The 15000-nt window shown below is 49.2% G+C and overlaps 1 protein-coding gene across 1 annotated transcript in view; it reads right to left on the reverse strand.

Moving 5' to 3' along the window:
- Positions 1-15000, reverse strand: part of LOC308151146 (protein tweety homolog 3-like) — a 38736-nt gene that overhangs the window by 23688 nt on the left and 48 nt on the right. Inside the window, 4 exon segments of the mRNA XM_080523968.1 lie at positions 3866-3948; positions 3951-4049; positions 13902-14067; positions 14908-15000. The exon segment at positions 14908-15000 is cut by the window's right edge and continues 48 nt beyond it. Of these exon segments, the coding sequence (XP_080380094.1) occupies positions 3866-3948; positions 3951-4049; positions 13902-14027 (308 nt within the window). The 5' untranslated portion in view covers positions 14028-14067; positions 14908-15000.

Below are 15000 nucleotides of genomic sequence, written 5' to 3' on the forward strand. Positions count from 1 at the left end.
TAGTTGTGTAATGAGTAATTGTATTTGTGTAACAAGGGAGGGTGTGTCCTAATGCGATTAACATCTTATATTAAGGTGTGCATAATTATTAGGCAGCTTCATTACCTCAGGGACAATGGGCCCAAAAAGAGATTTAACTGACACTGAATAGTCCAAAATTGTAAAAAAAAAAAAAATAATTAAAAAAAAAAAACTCTTGAAACAGCTAAAATATTGAGGCGTGACCACCGGACAATCAACCGTTTGAGAAAGATTTGAGAAGAATTAAACGTGAAGCTACCAGGAACCCATTACCCTCCAGTGCCACCATATTCCAGAACTGCAAACCACCTGGAGTGTCTAGAAGTACCAGGTGTCAGGTGCTCAGAGAATAAGATTCACAAGCTGAAGCTTTCAAGATTTGGGCCAAGAAATACCTGAAGACAAAGGTTTAGCAAGGTGGAGGAGGGGGTACTGGTATGGGCTGTTGGAGTTGGACCTTTTCGGGTTGAAGATGGACCGAAAATCAACTCCCAAAACCTGCTGCCAGTTTCTAGAAGATACTTTCTTCAAGCAGTGGTACAGGAAGAAGTCTGCGGGATTCAGGAAGGCCATGATCTCTATGCAGGAGAATGCTGCATCACATGCATCCTAGTGGCTAGCCAGCAAAGGCCTCAAAAGATGACCGTATAATGACCTGGCCTCCGCCTCACCAGACTTAAATGCTATTGTGGGCCCTTCTCAAACGTCAGATTTACAGTGCGGTAAGACAATACACCTCTCTGAATGGCATTCGGGAGGCTGTGGTTTGCTGCTTCAGCGAAAGTGGATCGTGAAGATCAAGAAACTGACAGACTTGATGGAGGGAAGGGTCATGGCTGTTACTGAAATGAAGGACGGCTATATTGGTCACTGAATCTGTTTTTAAAGGCCATAGATGTTATTCAATTGTCCTTTTGTGTTAGTTATTTGTTACACGTATTTGTTAAACAAAACAAAACAAAAAGAAATGAACAAGTGAAATATTTTGGTAGTTTTTTTCTTTTGTAATTCTGCACACTTCTATATTCCCCCAGAGAAAGACAAAACTCACTTCTCCTTTGTTAAACATTCACGTTGAGGTTCAATAACATTTTGGGATCGACTGAGCGCGTTTGTGTTTGTTCGACAATCAAACAAAATCCTGAGGAATACACCTCGCCTAATTATCGTGCGTGCCGTGTTCGCAGACCTAACTTGTTGTTGTTGCTTTTGGATCCGACTAAAAACAGCCCTATCATGACTGGTACATGATACAGTCACCACAGTGTATCTCCGGGGAAACAACAGTGTTATATCGGGACCGTCGGATTAGGAGATTTACGTTCTGAACTCTTCAACTCACTGAGCTCTCAAAGCATCTTTTTGTCTAGTATTTCTGCAGAAAAGAGAAATGAAAAAAGGGAGGCAGAGAGAGAGAGAGAGAGAGAGAAGGGGGGAGCGAGCAAGTCAAACATGCCATTGCAGTTGCTTGCCTGCAGTCATAATTCCCCCGCCCCTCCTCTCCTCTGTTTCTAGGTTACAGGGTCGACGACCTCTGTGTATAAACTAACCGACAACGCTATTAAATCACGACTCCTACCAGTATGCCTGTCTGATAATCTTATCCTGCCTAATAATCTCATTCAAGTTTAGAAAGCATCCAGGGCCGACATGTAAACAGATTAACCTCCAAATCCAATTATGTTTTTTTTGTTCGTGTAGTTATGAGCATTTGGCCAACATGCATAAACACATACACGCACGCTCGCGCACACATGCAAGCATATGCACACACACGCACATACACACACACACACACACACACACACACACACACACACAGAGGGGCATTCAGACAGACCATAATATGACCCACTGATACAGCTGCGGGAGAGAGAGAGGAGAGAGAGAGAGAGAGAGAGAGAGAGAGAAGAGAGAGAGAGAGAGAGAGAGAGAGACGAGAGAACAGACTCACTGTAGAGAGAGCTGGTAATGTCATTAAGCAGCAATGACTAGACCTCTTCTCTGACGCCCTGCCTGATCTGAAGCCTGAATACCAAGTAAGGACAGTCTTGTATGTGGCACAGTTTCTGACCACTACAGCACTTGGAAATGAGACCAAACTCAAAGTCAAGGGGACTTTCCTTCCCTACCTCCCTCCCTCCCCCGCCCTCCCCCTCTCCCTCTCCCTCCCCTCCCCTCCCCCTCCCTCCCCCCTCTCCCTCCCCCGACAACGATCTGTCTCTGGGTGATTTAGTCTCGGTAGGGTTCAAGTGTTCAGTGATCCCTCTCTCTCTCTCCTCCCTCCCTCCCTCCCTCCCTCCCGCCTCTAATCTCACCCTCCTCCCTCCTCTTTCTCTCCCTCCCCCTGACAGGTTGAGAAGCAACGGGGTGGGAAGTGTACAACAATCCCTCTTCTCTACCTCCCTCCGCTTTCTCCTCCCCATCTCTCTTCCTCCCTCCCTCCTTCCTTTTCTCTCAACCCCCTCTCCTCTCTCTCTCTCTCTCCCTGGCAGATTTAGCTGCAGTGGGGTTTAAGAGTCCAGTGATCCACCTCTCCCCTCCCTCCCTCCCTCCCTCCCTCCCTCCCTCTCCCTCCCCTCTCCCTCTCTCTGTATGCGGCCATCAGGTTGAAGTGTGCAGTGATCAGTGACTGTAGTAGACAGATAAGGGAGGTAAGACAGAGGAGTCCTGTCCTCCTCTCCTGGCCCTCTTCCCTACAGCAGCAACACATACAGGGATTAGCACTATAAATACACCACCGCTCGCTAACGCTAAAGCTAGCTAATGCCAACACTTACCGGTGGCAATGCTTGCAGATGCCACCGTTAGCGAACACAAAGGCTATCTGCCACACTGCTTTCACTATGATGCCGCCGCGTTAGCGTGAGGCTAATGGGCTAGCCATGGAATGAGTAGTGGTATTGCAGACGCTCTAATAGTAGATAAATGGACTGACTGACTTATATAGCGCCTTATTCGAAAGCGCTTTACAACGGCCTCTCATTGGGAGCAATTTGGGGTTCAGTGTCTTGCCCAAGGACACTTTGACATGGTGCCAGCCGGGGCTCGAACCGCCGATCTGCCAACCATGCGATCGATTACACGCCGGCCCTACCTCCTGCACCACAGCCGCCCCATAGTAGAGTGTATACCCCAGTCCAGTGGTTGGGAGGTACAACAAATGTGTAATATGGCAGAATGAACTGCGACTAGCCACGGTGATGTCACAACGCAGTAATTTATCAAACACCCCAAAAGGTGCAACCAGCAGGGGATGTGGTGAGGAATGTCTGTTGTTGTAATTGGTATTCCATGGCGCATGCTTCTTGTCACTAGCAGGAATATGGGGTGACGGTGACAATGAAGAGTGCGTATAAGTGTGTCTGTGTGTGTGAGTGTGAGTGTGAGTGCGTATGGATGATGAAATGTGTGTGTGTGTGTGTGTGTGTGAGAGAGAGAGAAAGAGAGAGTGTGTGTGTCTGTGTGTGTATGTGTGAGTGTGAGTGTGAGTGCGTATGGATGATGAAATGTGTATGTGTGTGTGTGTGTGTGTGAGTGTGAGTGCGTATGGATGATGAAATGTGTGTGTGTGTGTGTGTGTGTGTGTGAGAGAGAGTGTCTGTGTGTCTGTTTGTGCATGGGCCCGTGTTTGTGTGCATGTGTGTGTGTGTGTGTGTGTGTGTGTGTGTGTGTGTACGAGTGGGCGTGTGTGTGTGTTTGTGTGTGTGGTGGGCGCGTGTTAGCGTGCGTGTGTGTGTGCGTGTGTGTGCGTGGGCGCGGTGTTTGTGTGTGTGCGCACGTGAGTGTTTGTGTGTGTACGAGTGGGCGCGTGTGTTTGTGTGTGTGCGTGGGCGCGCGTTACCTGCAGACGAGCGTGGCGATGATGACACACCAGGCGGTGCAGCAGCAGTCGGCGTTGGGCGGCTGGTGTGTGTGCGTGTCGTCCGTCTGCGCTGGCGGCAGCACAGCCAGAAGGAGTAGAAGAGGAGGAAGAGGAGGTCCAGGGCCAGACACACCAACGCTATGGAGCCTAGCAGCAACACCGACTGTAGGAGGGAGAGAGGGAGGGAGGGAGGGAGAGAGAGCGAGGCAGAGAGGGTGGGAGGGGGAGAGAGAGAGGCAGAGAGAGAGTGGGAGAGAGAGGGGGAGGGGGAGAGAGAGAGGGAGAGAGGCAGAGAGAGGGTGGGAGGGGGAGAGAGAGAGGCAGAGAGAGAGTGGGAGAGAGATGAGGCAGAGAGAAAGGCAGAGAGAGGGAGGGAGAGGCAGAGAGAAAGGCAGAGAGAGGGAGGGAGAGGCAGAGAGAGAGGCAGAGTGGGCAGAGAGGGAGAGACGGAGAGAGAGCGATTATATCACAATGCTGCAGAGAAACACACAACATCCCAGATGTGACTTCAGCCCAGCGAGCCCTTTCAGGACTACTCACGCGTGGAGGCACAGGCCCGTGGCCCGCGGGGCGTTCAGGGCAAGCACGGGTCACGATTCAGAGATCAACACACCGTTGAACTTTGACCCCACGATCGCGACGGCGGACTCCACAGATGGAAAAAAAGCTCATGCCGCGACGCGTCACGGGATAGCCCTTTGAGGAAGTGTCCTTCACATGACCCCCCCCAGCCCCACCCCCAGTCAGTGGTCTAATAATTAAGAGCGCTCGCTAACGAGGATCAGGTGACCCTGGCGTGGTGCTAGCAGGAGCTAAGCCGTTAAGCGGAGGACTCCAGGAGCGGGAACCGGTGATTACCGGGGTTAGATAACGAGGTAAGGGCGAGAGAGGAGGAAATGAGGTCACAATGAGTATTGTGGGGAGCAGGAAGTAAACAGGAAGTGGATTGTGGCGAGCACAGAGCAGGTGGTGGCCTCTGGTGAACCGCAGACTCTCTGGGTTCCTCGTTCTACGATCTTTCGTGGAAGGCCATCACACTTCGGCTAAATAACGGTCTGACTTATATATCGTCTTATTCCAAAGCACTTTACAACGGCCTCTCATTCACCCATACATTCGCACACCAATGGCGACAAGCTACCATGCAAAGTGCCGGCCAGCTCACTGGGAGCAATTTGGGGTTCAGTGTCTTGCCCAAGGACACTTCGACATGTGGCCAGCCGGGGCTCGAACCGCCGATCTGCCAATCTTGCGATCATTAGACGCCGGCTCTACTCCCTGCGCCACAGCCGCCCCAGGGAGCTAAATAAGCTTTTGCTCATGGGTGTGGGGGAGGTACGCCCCTGTCCCTCTGTTTTTTTTATATAATCTAGAATATTTCTGTCTATTTAGGGGACCTGCCTAGCTCAACAGCTCCCCCAGAGGTGGCAAGTTCCATATTGTAACTTTAAGTGTGCAAAGAGCAGGACTGCTCCACACATCAACCTATCCTTCCAGACTAACACACACAGACACAGAGAGAGACACACACACACACACACACACACACACCCACAGATACACACAGATACACACACACCCCTGCTGTTTAGTGTGCGTCAGCTCACACCCACCACACAGATCACACACACTCAAAGACCTTTGATGTCAGAGAGAGAGAGAGAGTTGAGAGGTGTTGTTTGTCTGACTCAGAAAGAGAGAGAGACAGAGGAGAGCAAGAGAGAGAGAGAGAGGGGGAAGGGGAAGGGAGATAGAGAGATGCATGTCTGGCCCAGAGAAAGAGATGAAAGAAAAACGCAAAGAAAGGGGAAGGCTGGAGGGAAAGGAGAGTGAGTGAGTGAGTGAGTGAGTGAGTGAGAGAGAGAGAGAGAGAGAGAGAGAGAGAGAGAGACTCAATGCAGAGAGAACTGTTTATGTAAGTTAACAGATATGACGACCACTTGTTCTCTGCTGAAAGAAAGGAAGGGGAGAGAGATGGCTGGTGAAGGTGTACGCAGACACACACACACACACACACACACACAGCTGGATATGTCCACTCTGACAAAGCTAAGGTATCGGAAGTGTCTTTTTCCTCCACTGGGAAAGACTGGGAAAAGCATTACTAGCAGGAACATGTCAGGACAATGGCTAAAGCTTCCCGAAAACCTGATTGGAATTCTAAGGGCTGCTCAACGACTGATAACGATCTATGACTTGTGTCTGTGGAATTCTGCTACACCTTTTTCACTAAGAGATACCATCTCTTAATGATAACCTCGGAATTCACAAAACCAGATCCCGGATTTAGTCCTGGAATTCTGCTCTTATTACTGTGAGTTCTACAGCGATCCCTGAATGCGATGAATGCAAACCAGTGCAAATCCGAGTTCACGGCCCTGGATTTCCGGCATCTCCTTCCTGAATGACGGAATTCCAGTGTTTATCCTGGGAGAGCCCTCACGGCCTGGGGGGGGGGGGGGGGGTGGAGCCGTTTAGGAGAAGAGAGCTAGTAGGTCATCTGACCAGACCGCTACAAGCGACCTCCGGGTCAGACAGTTTAGGCGGAGAGCGGTGGATTAGGACCGTTTCCCACGACAACCGTTGCCTTCAAGGTCCCGCTAAAACAAAGGCGCTTTGCAAGGCTGCGTGGTGGCGAGATGGCGCGATGTTTGGATCTTCACTCAACAACAGAATCAGCACTTCTCCCCTTCAAACGCTTCCCCCGAGAAGCCGTCGAGGGTCAAATACTTGAGCCGCGCTTTGGTTCGCCTAAAATACTTCACATCTTTTTTTTTTTACTGACCATATTTCTTTAAAAGGACACGGAGCGTGGATCCTAGAGGGGTTAGACCCAGGCTAGTAGGTCACAGGAGCGTTATTAGACCGAGCGCTCTGTTAGGGGAGCTGAGGGAGAGAGAGGGAACCTAAGTGGACCACAGGGATCGATTCCAAACCATGGCCATGCGCCCTTAGCCTGACAAAGTGCTTAAAAGGTGTCCACGGCTATAGGGATCGATTTCAAACCATAATCACACTTCCTTAGTCTGGACCGTGTACTTTCAACGTGTCCTGTCCAGTGCAATAGGGATCGGTTTCAAACCATAATCATAGGTCCTTAGTCTGACAATGTACTTTAAGGTGTCCACTGCTGTTACGGGATCGATTCCAAACCGCCAAAAAGGTTTTTGTTTCGTCGAGATTGGGGGGGCGAAATAAACGGTTATCGTCGCACAGCAGAGCCCTCACAATGAGAACGGGGGGAAAGGGGAGAGAGGGAGGGGAGGGAGGGAGAGAGGGAGGGGAGGGGAGGGAGGGAGAGATGGAAGGGTACAAATAGTACTTCTAGAAACACCTGACATTTCCCACAGCAGCAGAGAACCGAGACGGCAGTTTCCAATGTAGGTCACACGGCCCCTCTCTCTTCTCAGACAGGCGGCCATTTTGGTGGGGGGAGGGAGGGGGAGGGACGGAGGGAGGGAGGGAGGGAGGAGGGATGGGGGACAACGTTTTTTTTCCGTGCTATCGCTGCATAATGATCTGACAGATGTCGGAGGAGACTCTCCGGGAGATAAAGACTAAAACATGCACACACTCGCGTTCCCTGAAAAGGAGTCATTGCCAGTCAAAGGAAATAGCGATTTTTTTTTTTTCGGGAATATTGTCCAAATAACCGCAGGTTCCAAGAACATCATTGTTTCCATTACAACACTTCCTCACCTCCCTGAGGGATAAGGAGTTGTGTGAGAATCCAAAGAACTACTTTCTACTACATCGACAGGAACCCACAGAACACGATGTTCCATGTAGGGAGTCCAGAACTTCTAAAGGAAACCTCATTGCTGACCCTTTCCCATACATACCAACCCCCCCCCCACACACACACACACACACACACACACACACACACACACACACACACACACACACACACACACACACAAACATCACTGGGGGGTTCGTTGTTGTTGAGCAACAGTGTGTGTGTGTGTGTGTGTGTGTGTGTGTGTGTGTGTGTGTGTGTCTGTGTGTGTGTGTGTGTGTGTGTGTGTGTGTGTGTCTGTGTGTGTCTGTGTGTGTGTGTATGCGCGCGTCTGCGGACGGATCCTCCGTCTGTTCATTTCCATACAACCCTTTTCTTCTGGGAAAGCGGGGAGTTGACAGAGAGAGAAAAGAGAGGAGAGAAAAGAGAGAGGGAAGGATCGCTCGACGACGACCATTTCATTTCCCGCTCCCGACGCGATACTGTGAGAACGGGGGACGGGGGACGGGGGGTGAGTCAACCAGAGAGGAGGGTTTCCGCCGAACAACGCAGAGGCTGCCTCCTCTTTAACGGTGTAAGCCTGATCTGCTATCAGAGGCTCTATACGTTCCATTAACGCCCACAGCCTGGGCCTCCCTCCCAGTAATCATGCCTGCTGCTTCGGAAACATCTGCTGCATTTCTCGACCCGCGGTGAATAACAAGGCACTCGTTGGGGGGGAGAGAGAGAGCTAGAGAGAGAGAGAGAGAGAGAAAGAGACAGAATATGCGTATGGGAGATAATGAGAGGAAGAGAGATAAGAGTAGACCGCAAGGGAAAAGAGAGAGGGACAGAATGAGGCGGAGGGATAAAATGAGAGGAAAAAGGGGGGGAGGGGGGCAGGAAATGGAAGGAAGGGGAGGATGCGGAGAAAGAGGGCATGTGTGAAGAAGGCCAGCTCTGTGGTGGGGACCGGGCTGGACAGCCTAGAGGTGGTGGCAGAACAGAGGATGGGGAAAAAACTGGCGGCCATGCTGGTCAATCCCTCCCACCCGATGTACTGCGAGCTGGCGGGGATGAGGAGCAAGTTCAGCCACAGATTTGTTCTCCCCCGCCAAAGTACAAAAAGATTTGGACAGTCCTTTGTTCCAGCTGCACTCCGACTCTACAACCAGGCCCTGCAGGGTGGGGGAGACCTGGAGCTGGAACTTTTGGAACTTTTTACGTATTGAGCCTGCACTGTTTTATGTATTTTATTGAATGTTTTCTGTTTTCTGTATTGAATGTTTTCTGTCCTAACTGAGCTGTTTGACAACAAAATTTCCCCATTGGGGACAATAAAGGTTTTCAATCAATCAATCAAAAAAGTGTATGCTGTACTGACGGAGAGGTCTCAGTGAGCAATGTTGGTGAATTATACAACCCTTATTCGAGGCTCGTGGGATTACTATACCAATACTGGGGTAGGGCCTCCCTTTGCTCTCAAAACAGCCTCAATTCTTCGTGGCAATGATTCCACAAGATGTTGGAAACAGTCCCTTGAGTCCCTTCTGGTCCATGATGACATGATTGCATCATGCAATTCCTGCCGATTTTTTTCAAGTGCACTTTCCAAGCTGGGAATCTCCCGTTCTACTATCACATCCCAAAGGTGTTCTCTTGGATTCAGATCCGGTGACTGGGAAGGCCACTGAAGAACACTGAAGTCATTGTCATGTTCATGAAACCGGTTTGAGACGGCTTTTGCTTTGTGACACGGTGCATTATCATGCTGGAAGTAGCCATTAGAAGATGGGTACATTGTAGAGGAGAAGAGATGCACATGGTCAGCAACAACACTCAAAATAGGCTGTGGCATTCAAGCCATGATTGATAGGTACTAACAAGCCCAAAGTGTGCCAAGAAAACATTCCCCACGCCGTGACACCACCTCCATGAATGAGAAGGTGTACACGTGTTCCTAATAAAGTGTTCAGTCAGTGTATCTTGACAATCACACTACTACAACAGTAATGGAACATAAGAAATGCGATGCCTTGCCAAATAATTGAGCTATCATATTGTGGCACATTATCAAAAATCTATACGCTCACTAGAATTTCAGCTCCACTCTGTCTGAAAACAAATAGTTGTGTGTGTGCGTGTGTGTGTGTGTGTGTTTCAAATTAAGTTGACCCTTACGGTAGTGTTTGAATGGATGACACACTTTTACTCTTGTGTACTTGTACATCGAGATGTAAGAAAAGCGATTCTGATTCTGACCAGCACCACCACTGTGAAGGAAAGTCCCCCACTGAAACACAGGTCTGGAACCAGTGCTAACATCTTGGTGTCTGGTGGCGGGGCTGAGGTTTGAGGTTATCATCTGATCCTAGGTCAGTGACTCCCGATGGTGAGTGTTACTGTCTAACGGGATTTAACTGTCAACCAAACCATCAAAGCAGATTAGAGAGAGAGATCCATTAGCTATGGCTGTGTGTGTGTGTGTGTGTGTGTGTGTGTGTGTGTGTCCATCAGTGTGAGCACTAGAGAGAGAGAGAGAGTGTGTGTGTGTGTGTGTGTGTGTGTGTGTGTGTGTGTGTGTGTGTGTGTGTGTGTGTGTGTGTGTGTAACTACAGTAGATCAATTAGTGGTTTTGAAGGAGGCGAGGGAAAATGGGGGAAGGGTAAACGTTGTTAACCTTAGCACAGTGATTTTAATTCCAATCTGTCCGTCTGTGTCTGTGTGTGTATGTGTGTGTGTGTGTGTGTGTGTGTGTGCCAGCTGACCCACTCCCTTGACTGCTGACAAGATCAGTCACTTCCACTTCACTGAGTTGACCCTGTTGTCCAACCATAGAGCCGTGCTTCCGTGTGTGTGTGTGTGTGTGTGTGTGTGTGTGTGTGTGTGTGTGTGTGTGTGTGGGTGTGAGCTGACCCTGTTATCTCTCTTGGCTGTGGATCCCTGACCTACAGTAACAGTAGACAGAGGGTGACTTCTTTAGCCTTTCTCGTTCCAGTGTGTGAGTGTGTGTGTGTGAGTGTGTGTGTGTGTGTGTGTGTGTGTGTGTGTGTCTGTCTTTCTCGTCTAGCTCAGACAGGGCAGGAGTTACTGTAGTCACATGGGTTTCTCTGTAATGTTCTGCAGCTGTTTCACTGCTGCTTTGGGAGCTGACTCTGCGTTCCCCCCCCACACACACACACACACAGACACACACACACACACACACACACACACACACACACACACACACACAGACACACACACACACACACACAGACACACACACACACACACACACACACACACACAGACACACACACACACACACACACACACAGACACACACACACACACACACACACACACACACACACACACACACACACAGCCTGAGAGAACCTCAGGATTAAAGCTCCCATTCCAACTCTCCAGGAAAATTCCGGTAGAAATTCCCGGTAGAATTCCCACAGTCAGCGTTCCGGACAAAACCAACGCCAGCGACTTAGCACAGCAGAGAGCGCCTGGATACAGGACCAACTTTAGGACTGGAATTCTTAAGTCTTTTGATGATGTTTTTGATGATGTTTTTGATGATGTTTTTTGATGATGTTTTTGATGTGTGTGTGTCTGCGTCCTGTTTTCAGCATCTCTCTCTTGGGCTGCATACCAATGAGTCTGCGTGCATCTGCCGTCCAATCGCAGGAGAGAACACAGAGGCACAGAGAAAGAGGGTACAGAGGGCTCTGTGTGTGTGTGTGTGTGTGTGTGTCTCTCAGCTGTACAAGGAGACGCATGAAAGCCACTTAGACAGATAGACTGAGCCCATCTAAAACCAAGGCCAAATGAAAGGGTGAAAGAAAGACTGAATGGGAGCATTCTTTCACCACAGACAACAACAACACCCCTCCTTTTCTGCCTCTCCGTCCCACGCTCCCTCCCTCCCTCCTCCCACGCTCCCTCTGCGCTCTCTCTCTCCCAGTTTACCCAGTCTATCCCCGCCACAGGGCGAATAATGACCTCATCCTGAATACCCCCCCCCCCCCTACACACACACACACACACACACACACACACACACACACACACACAGACTATAGCTTTGACCTCTACAACCAGGCCAAACACACACACGCACACACACACACACACACAAGTACACACATACACACACAGGTACACACACAGTGACACATCAGCATGTACATCCGGACGTGCGCATGGGAAGGCGGATACGGAAACACACACACACACACACACACACACACACACACACGGTTCTGAAAGCCCAGTGACACAGAAACAGTCCAGGCACTAACACACATCAGGATGTAATTAGTGTAAATTAGGGCCCTTAGAATTCCTCTCCACACACACACACACACACACACACACACACACACACACACACAAAGGGCTTTAGTGTCACCCTGAATGGGGGGTTCAGAGGAAGTGGCTACTTGGCAGTTCTGTGGTTTCTGAGGAGAGTGGGGGACTGATAGGCCGTTCACACTGCCAAGGATCCGGGCCGGTTCCGGATCCCGAACCTAATCTGGAACCGGCCGGCACGTTCAGACCAAAAATAAATTAAGTTCGGAAACCTGAAAAGTTGTTTGTCAGCTGGAACCCAAAAATAGTTGTTTTTTCCACACGCGTAAACTCCGTGGCCATTTCTATGTTAGTAACAGAGTAGCTTGCTAGTAAGAGAACGTGTTTAGAAAGTGTTTTTTGTTTTTTTTGCCATACAAAATAGTCTATGTTTATTCCAGATACTGTAGTGGAAGGTATCCTCATTTCCAGTGAAGTAGCCGCCATCTTGTTGTGACATTTTGGTTTATCCCGCCCCTCCAGTTGATGACGTTGATGGTTCCGCGTAAACGGGTATGAACGTGGCCTAGTTCACCACAAAGCACCACGGTTCTGAGATTCCAGAACGGGAACCCGGAAACCGGGACGGAGCCTTGCCGGTGTGAAAGGTCTTATGGGAGGGTTAGACTGGGACCAGAACCAGAGGCAACCAGCTAGAATTCACAAAGCGTTAATTAAACGCAGTCTTGAACACAGCCCTGGGGACACGCACAACGTTCCGGCACCGTTCAGGACTGTTAATCAACAGCTTCCGACCCCAAAAAAGACAAACGGGTTTGTCATCAGACTCGGGGAGGTATGTCAGTATTTGCCACGGTGATTTTCAGCAACTCGACTGCATATCTTTCCTTTTCGGTTCAATGAGTTTGAGTGAGTTTCTTGGCATGAAATGCGTTCGTAAATAGTGCCAAAGCAAATCTGTTGCCTTATACTCTCTCTCTCTCTCTCTCTCTCTCTCTCTCTCTCTCTCTCTCTCTCTCTCTCTCTCTCTCTCTCTCTCTCTCTCTCTCTCTCTCTCTCTCTCTCTCTCTCTCTCTCTCTCTCTCCCTCTCTCTCCCTCTCTCTCCCCCTCTCCCTCTCTCCCTCTCTCTCCCTCTCCCTCTCTCTCCCTCCCTCTCCCTCTCTCTCCCTCCCTCTCTCTCTCTCTCTCTCTCCACACTTGAACCCGGTCACCCCACCTGCTCTTCTGGCACACCATGGGTCCCCCGCTCGCACTCCTCCATCACGACAACAACCCCTCTGAAGCCTTCTATTTCTTCCTTCCCTCCCTCCTGTCCTCCCCTTGTCCCTCGTCTCCTGTCGGTTACATTTACACGTCTCCAGGAGACTGCAATGCTGGTAGGATCCTTTTTTTTTTTTCAATCTGGGATTTGAAAGGAATCCATATTGAGGAGGAGGAGGAGGAGGTGGTATGTAAGAGCATTGGACCAAATTCAATGGATAGAGTTTATGATAATAGATAATGACATATAATCCATGCCTATTGTATTATGGGCATATGAACATGGAATCAGTACAGTACGTAATCCCTTCTGGTGCACTCACCAACCGTCTGTAGCCCTAGGATGGATAGACACACACACACACACACACACACGAGAAAACCTAGATATTGGTTATAGATTGAATAGGGTCCTTCTGGGCGCGGGAAGTTGAAACGTCTGTCAAGTGGTTGCAGTTGCAGCAAAAATTCCCAGCAGGGGTGTGTAAGGCTTATGGCATGGCTATAATGCATTTGAGGCAAAAAATACATATATTTACCATTGGTTGAATGTTTGGGTATGCCTATTTCGGTACAGCACCAATCGGTGTGTGTGCGTGTCTGTGTGCGTGCGTGTGTGTGTGTGCGCCTGCGTGTGTCTGTGTGTGTGTGCATGTGTGTGTATGCGTGTGTGTGTGTGTGTGTGTGTGTGTGTGTGTGTGTGTGTGTGTGTACTCCCAACCTACCTTCTGATACTCTGTGTCCTCAGGTCTGAAATCACTGCTGACGAGGTCGAACTGCAGGTTGAAGTGGGGGAGGCGGTGGAGGAGGTTCACCCACCACGGCGGGGAGTAGTTCACGACAGCTGCCATCGTCACAGCAACAGACGGGTGTCACTCCAAATTCTTCACACTGTAAAAAATAAATAAAAAATAATGTTCCTTCTAGTTTAACGGGCAGAGGAAAAACGCCCACACTCACAATTCTGCACTGGGACCGTGGAAAAGGGTTTCATGAGGTTGTTAGTAGAGGCTGTTGTTGGTGATGTGATGCTTACATCAACTCACATTATGGATGATGGCCGATATTGTCGAATTATTCCACTATCAAAGCCACATAGCCTACTTCCATAAATGCGTATCAAACCAATAGGCCTACACATTTGATATATTCTGATTCGATAATGGATTGACAGCAGTAGAATTCCCCCAAATCGTTACAACATGTTCATTCCCTCCTTTCGGTGGCTTCAACTGCGGTTATCGGATTATTCTGCAGTTTGTCATGAACCGCATCTCAACGCCAAGAAAGACAACGGGAGAAAATGTCTGATTTCGCTCTGAGCAACTCGCTCTCTGCTTAATAAAACAGCTCTCTGTTTAATAACACAAGCTCTCTGTTTAATAACACAGCTCTCTGTTTAATAACACAGCTCTCTATGTAATGACACAGTTTAATAACACAGCGTAATAGCACAGCTCTGTTTAAATAACACATCTTATTAACACAACTCTCTATTTAATAACACAGTTTAATAACACAGCTCTCTGTCTACTCAAGCCTAGCGGGTGCAGCAAGGAAAAGCCATTTAAATGCCCCCAGCCCGTCTAGATTGTACAGCTTTTTAATCTATTGTCCTCAGAGATCCGCTGTTGAACTGTAACCGCAGCCCTCGACTACGACAACCTCGTGTTCATCGAGCCTATACGAATATCCACATTCAAAAGGGGTTAGTTTCGAAATGTTGCTTACATTTTCCGAGCAAACATCCCCTTCTTCTGGATCCCAGGAGGCGAACTGTTTCGGGTTTAACTCGTTGACCTCCAATCAAATGATCAGGTTCTA

This window comes from Nansenia antarctica, assembly GCF_963989245.1.
Source record: "Nansenia antarctica genome assembly, chromosome: 2".
NCBI lineage: Eukaryota > Metazoa > Chordata > Actinopteri > Argentiniformes > Microstomatidae > Nansenia > Nansenia antarctica.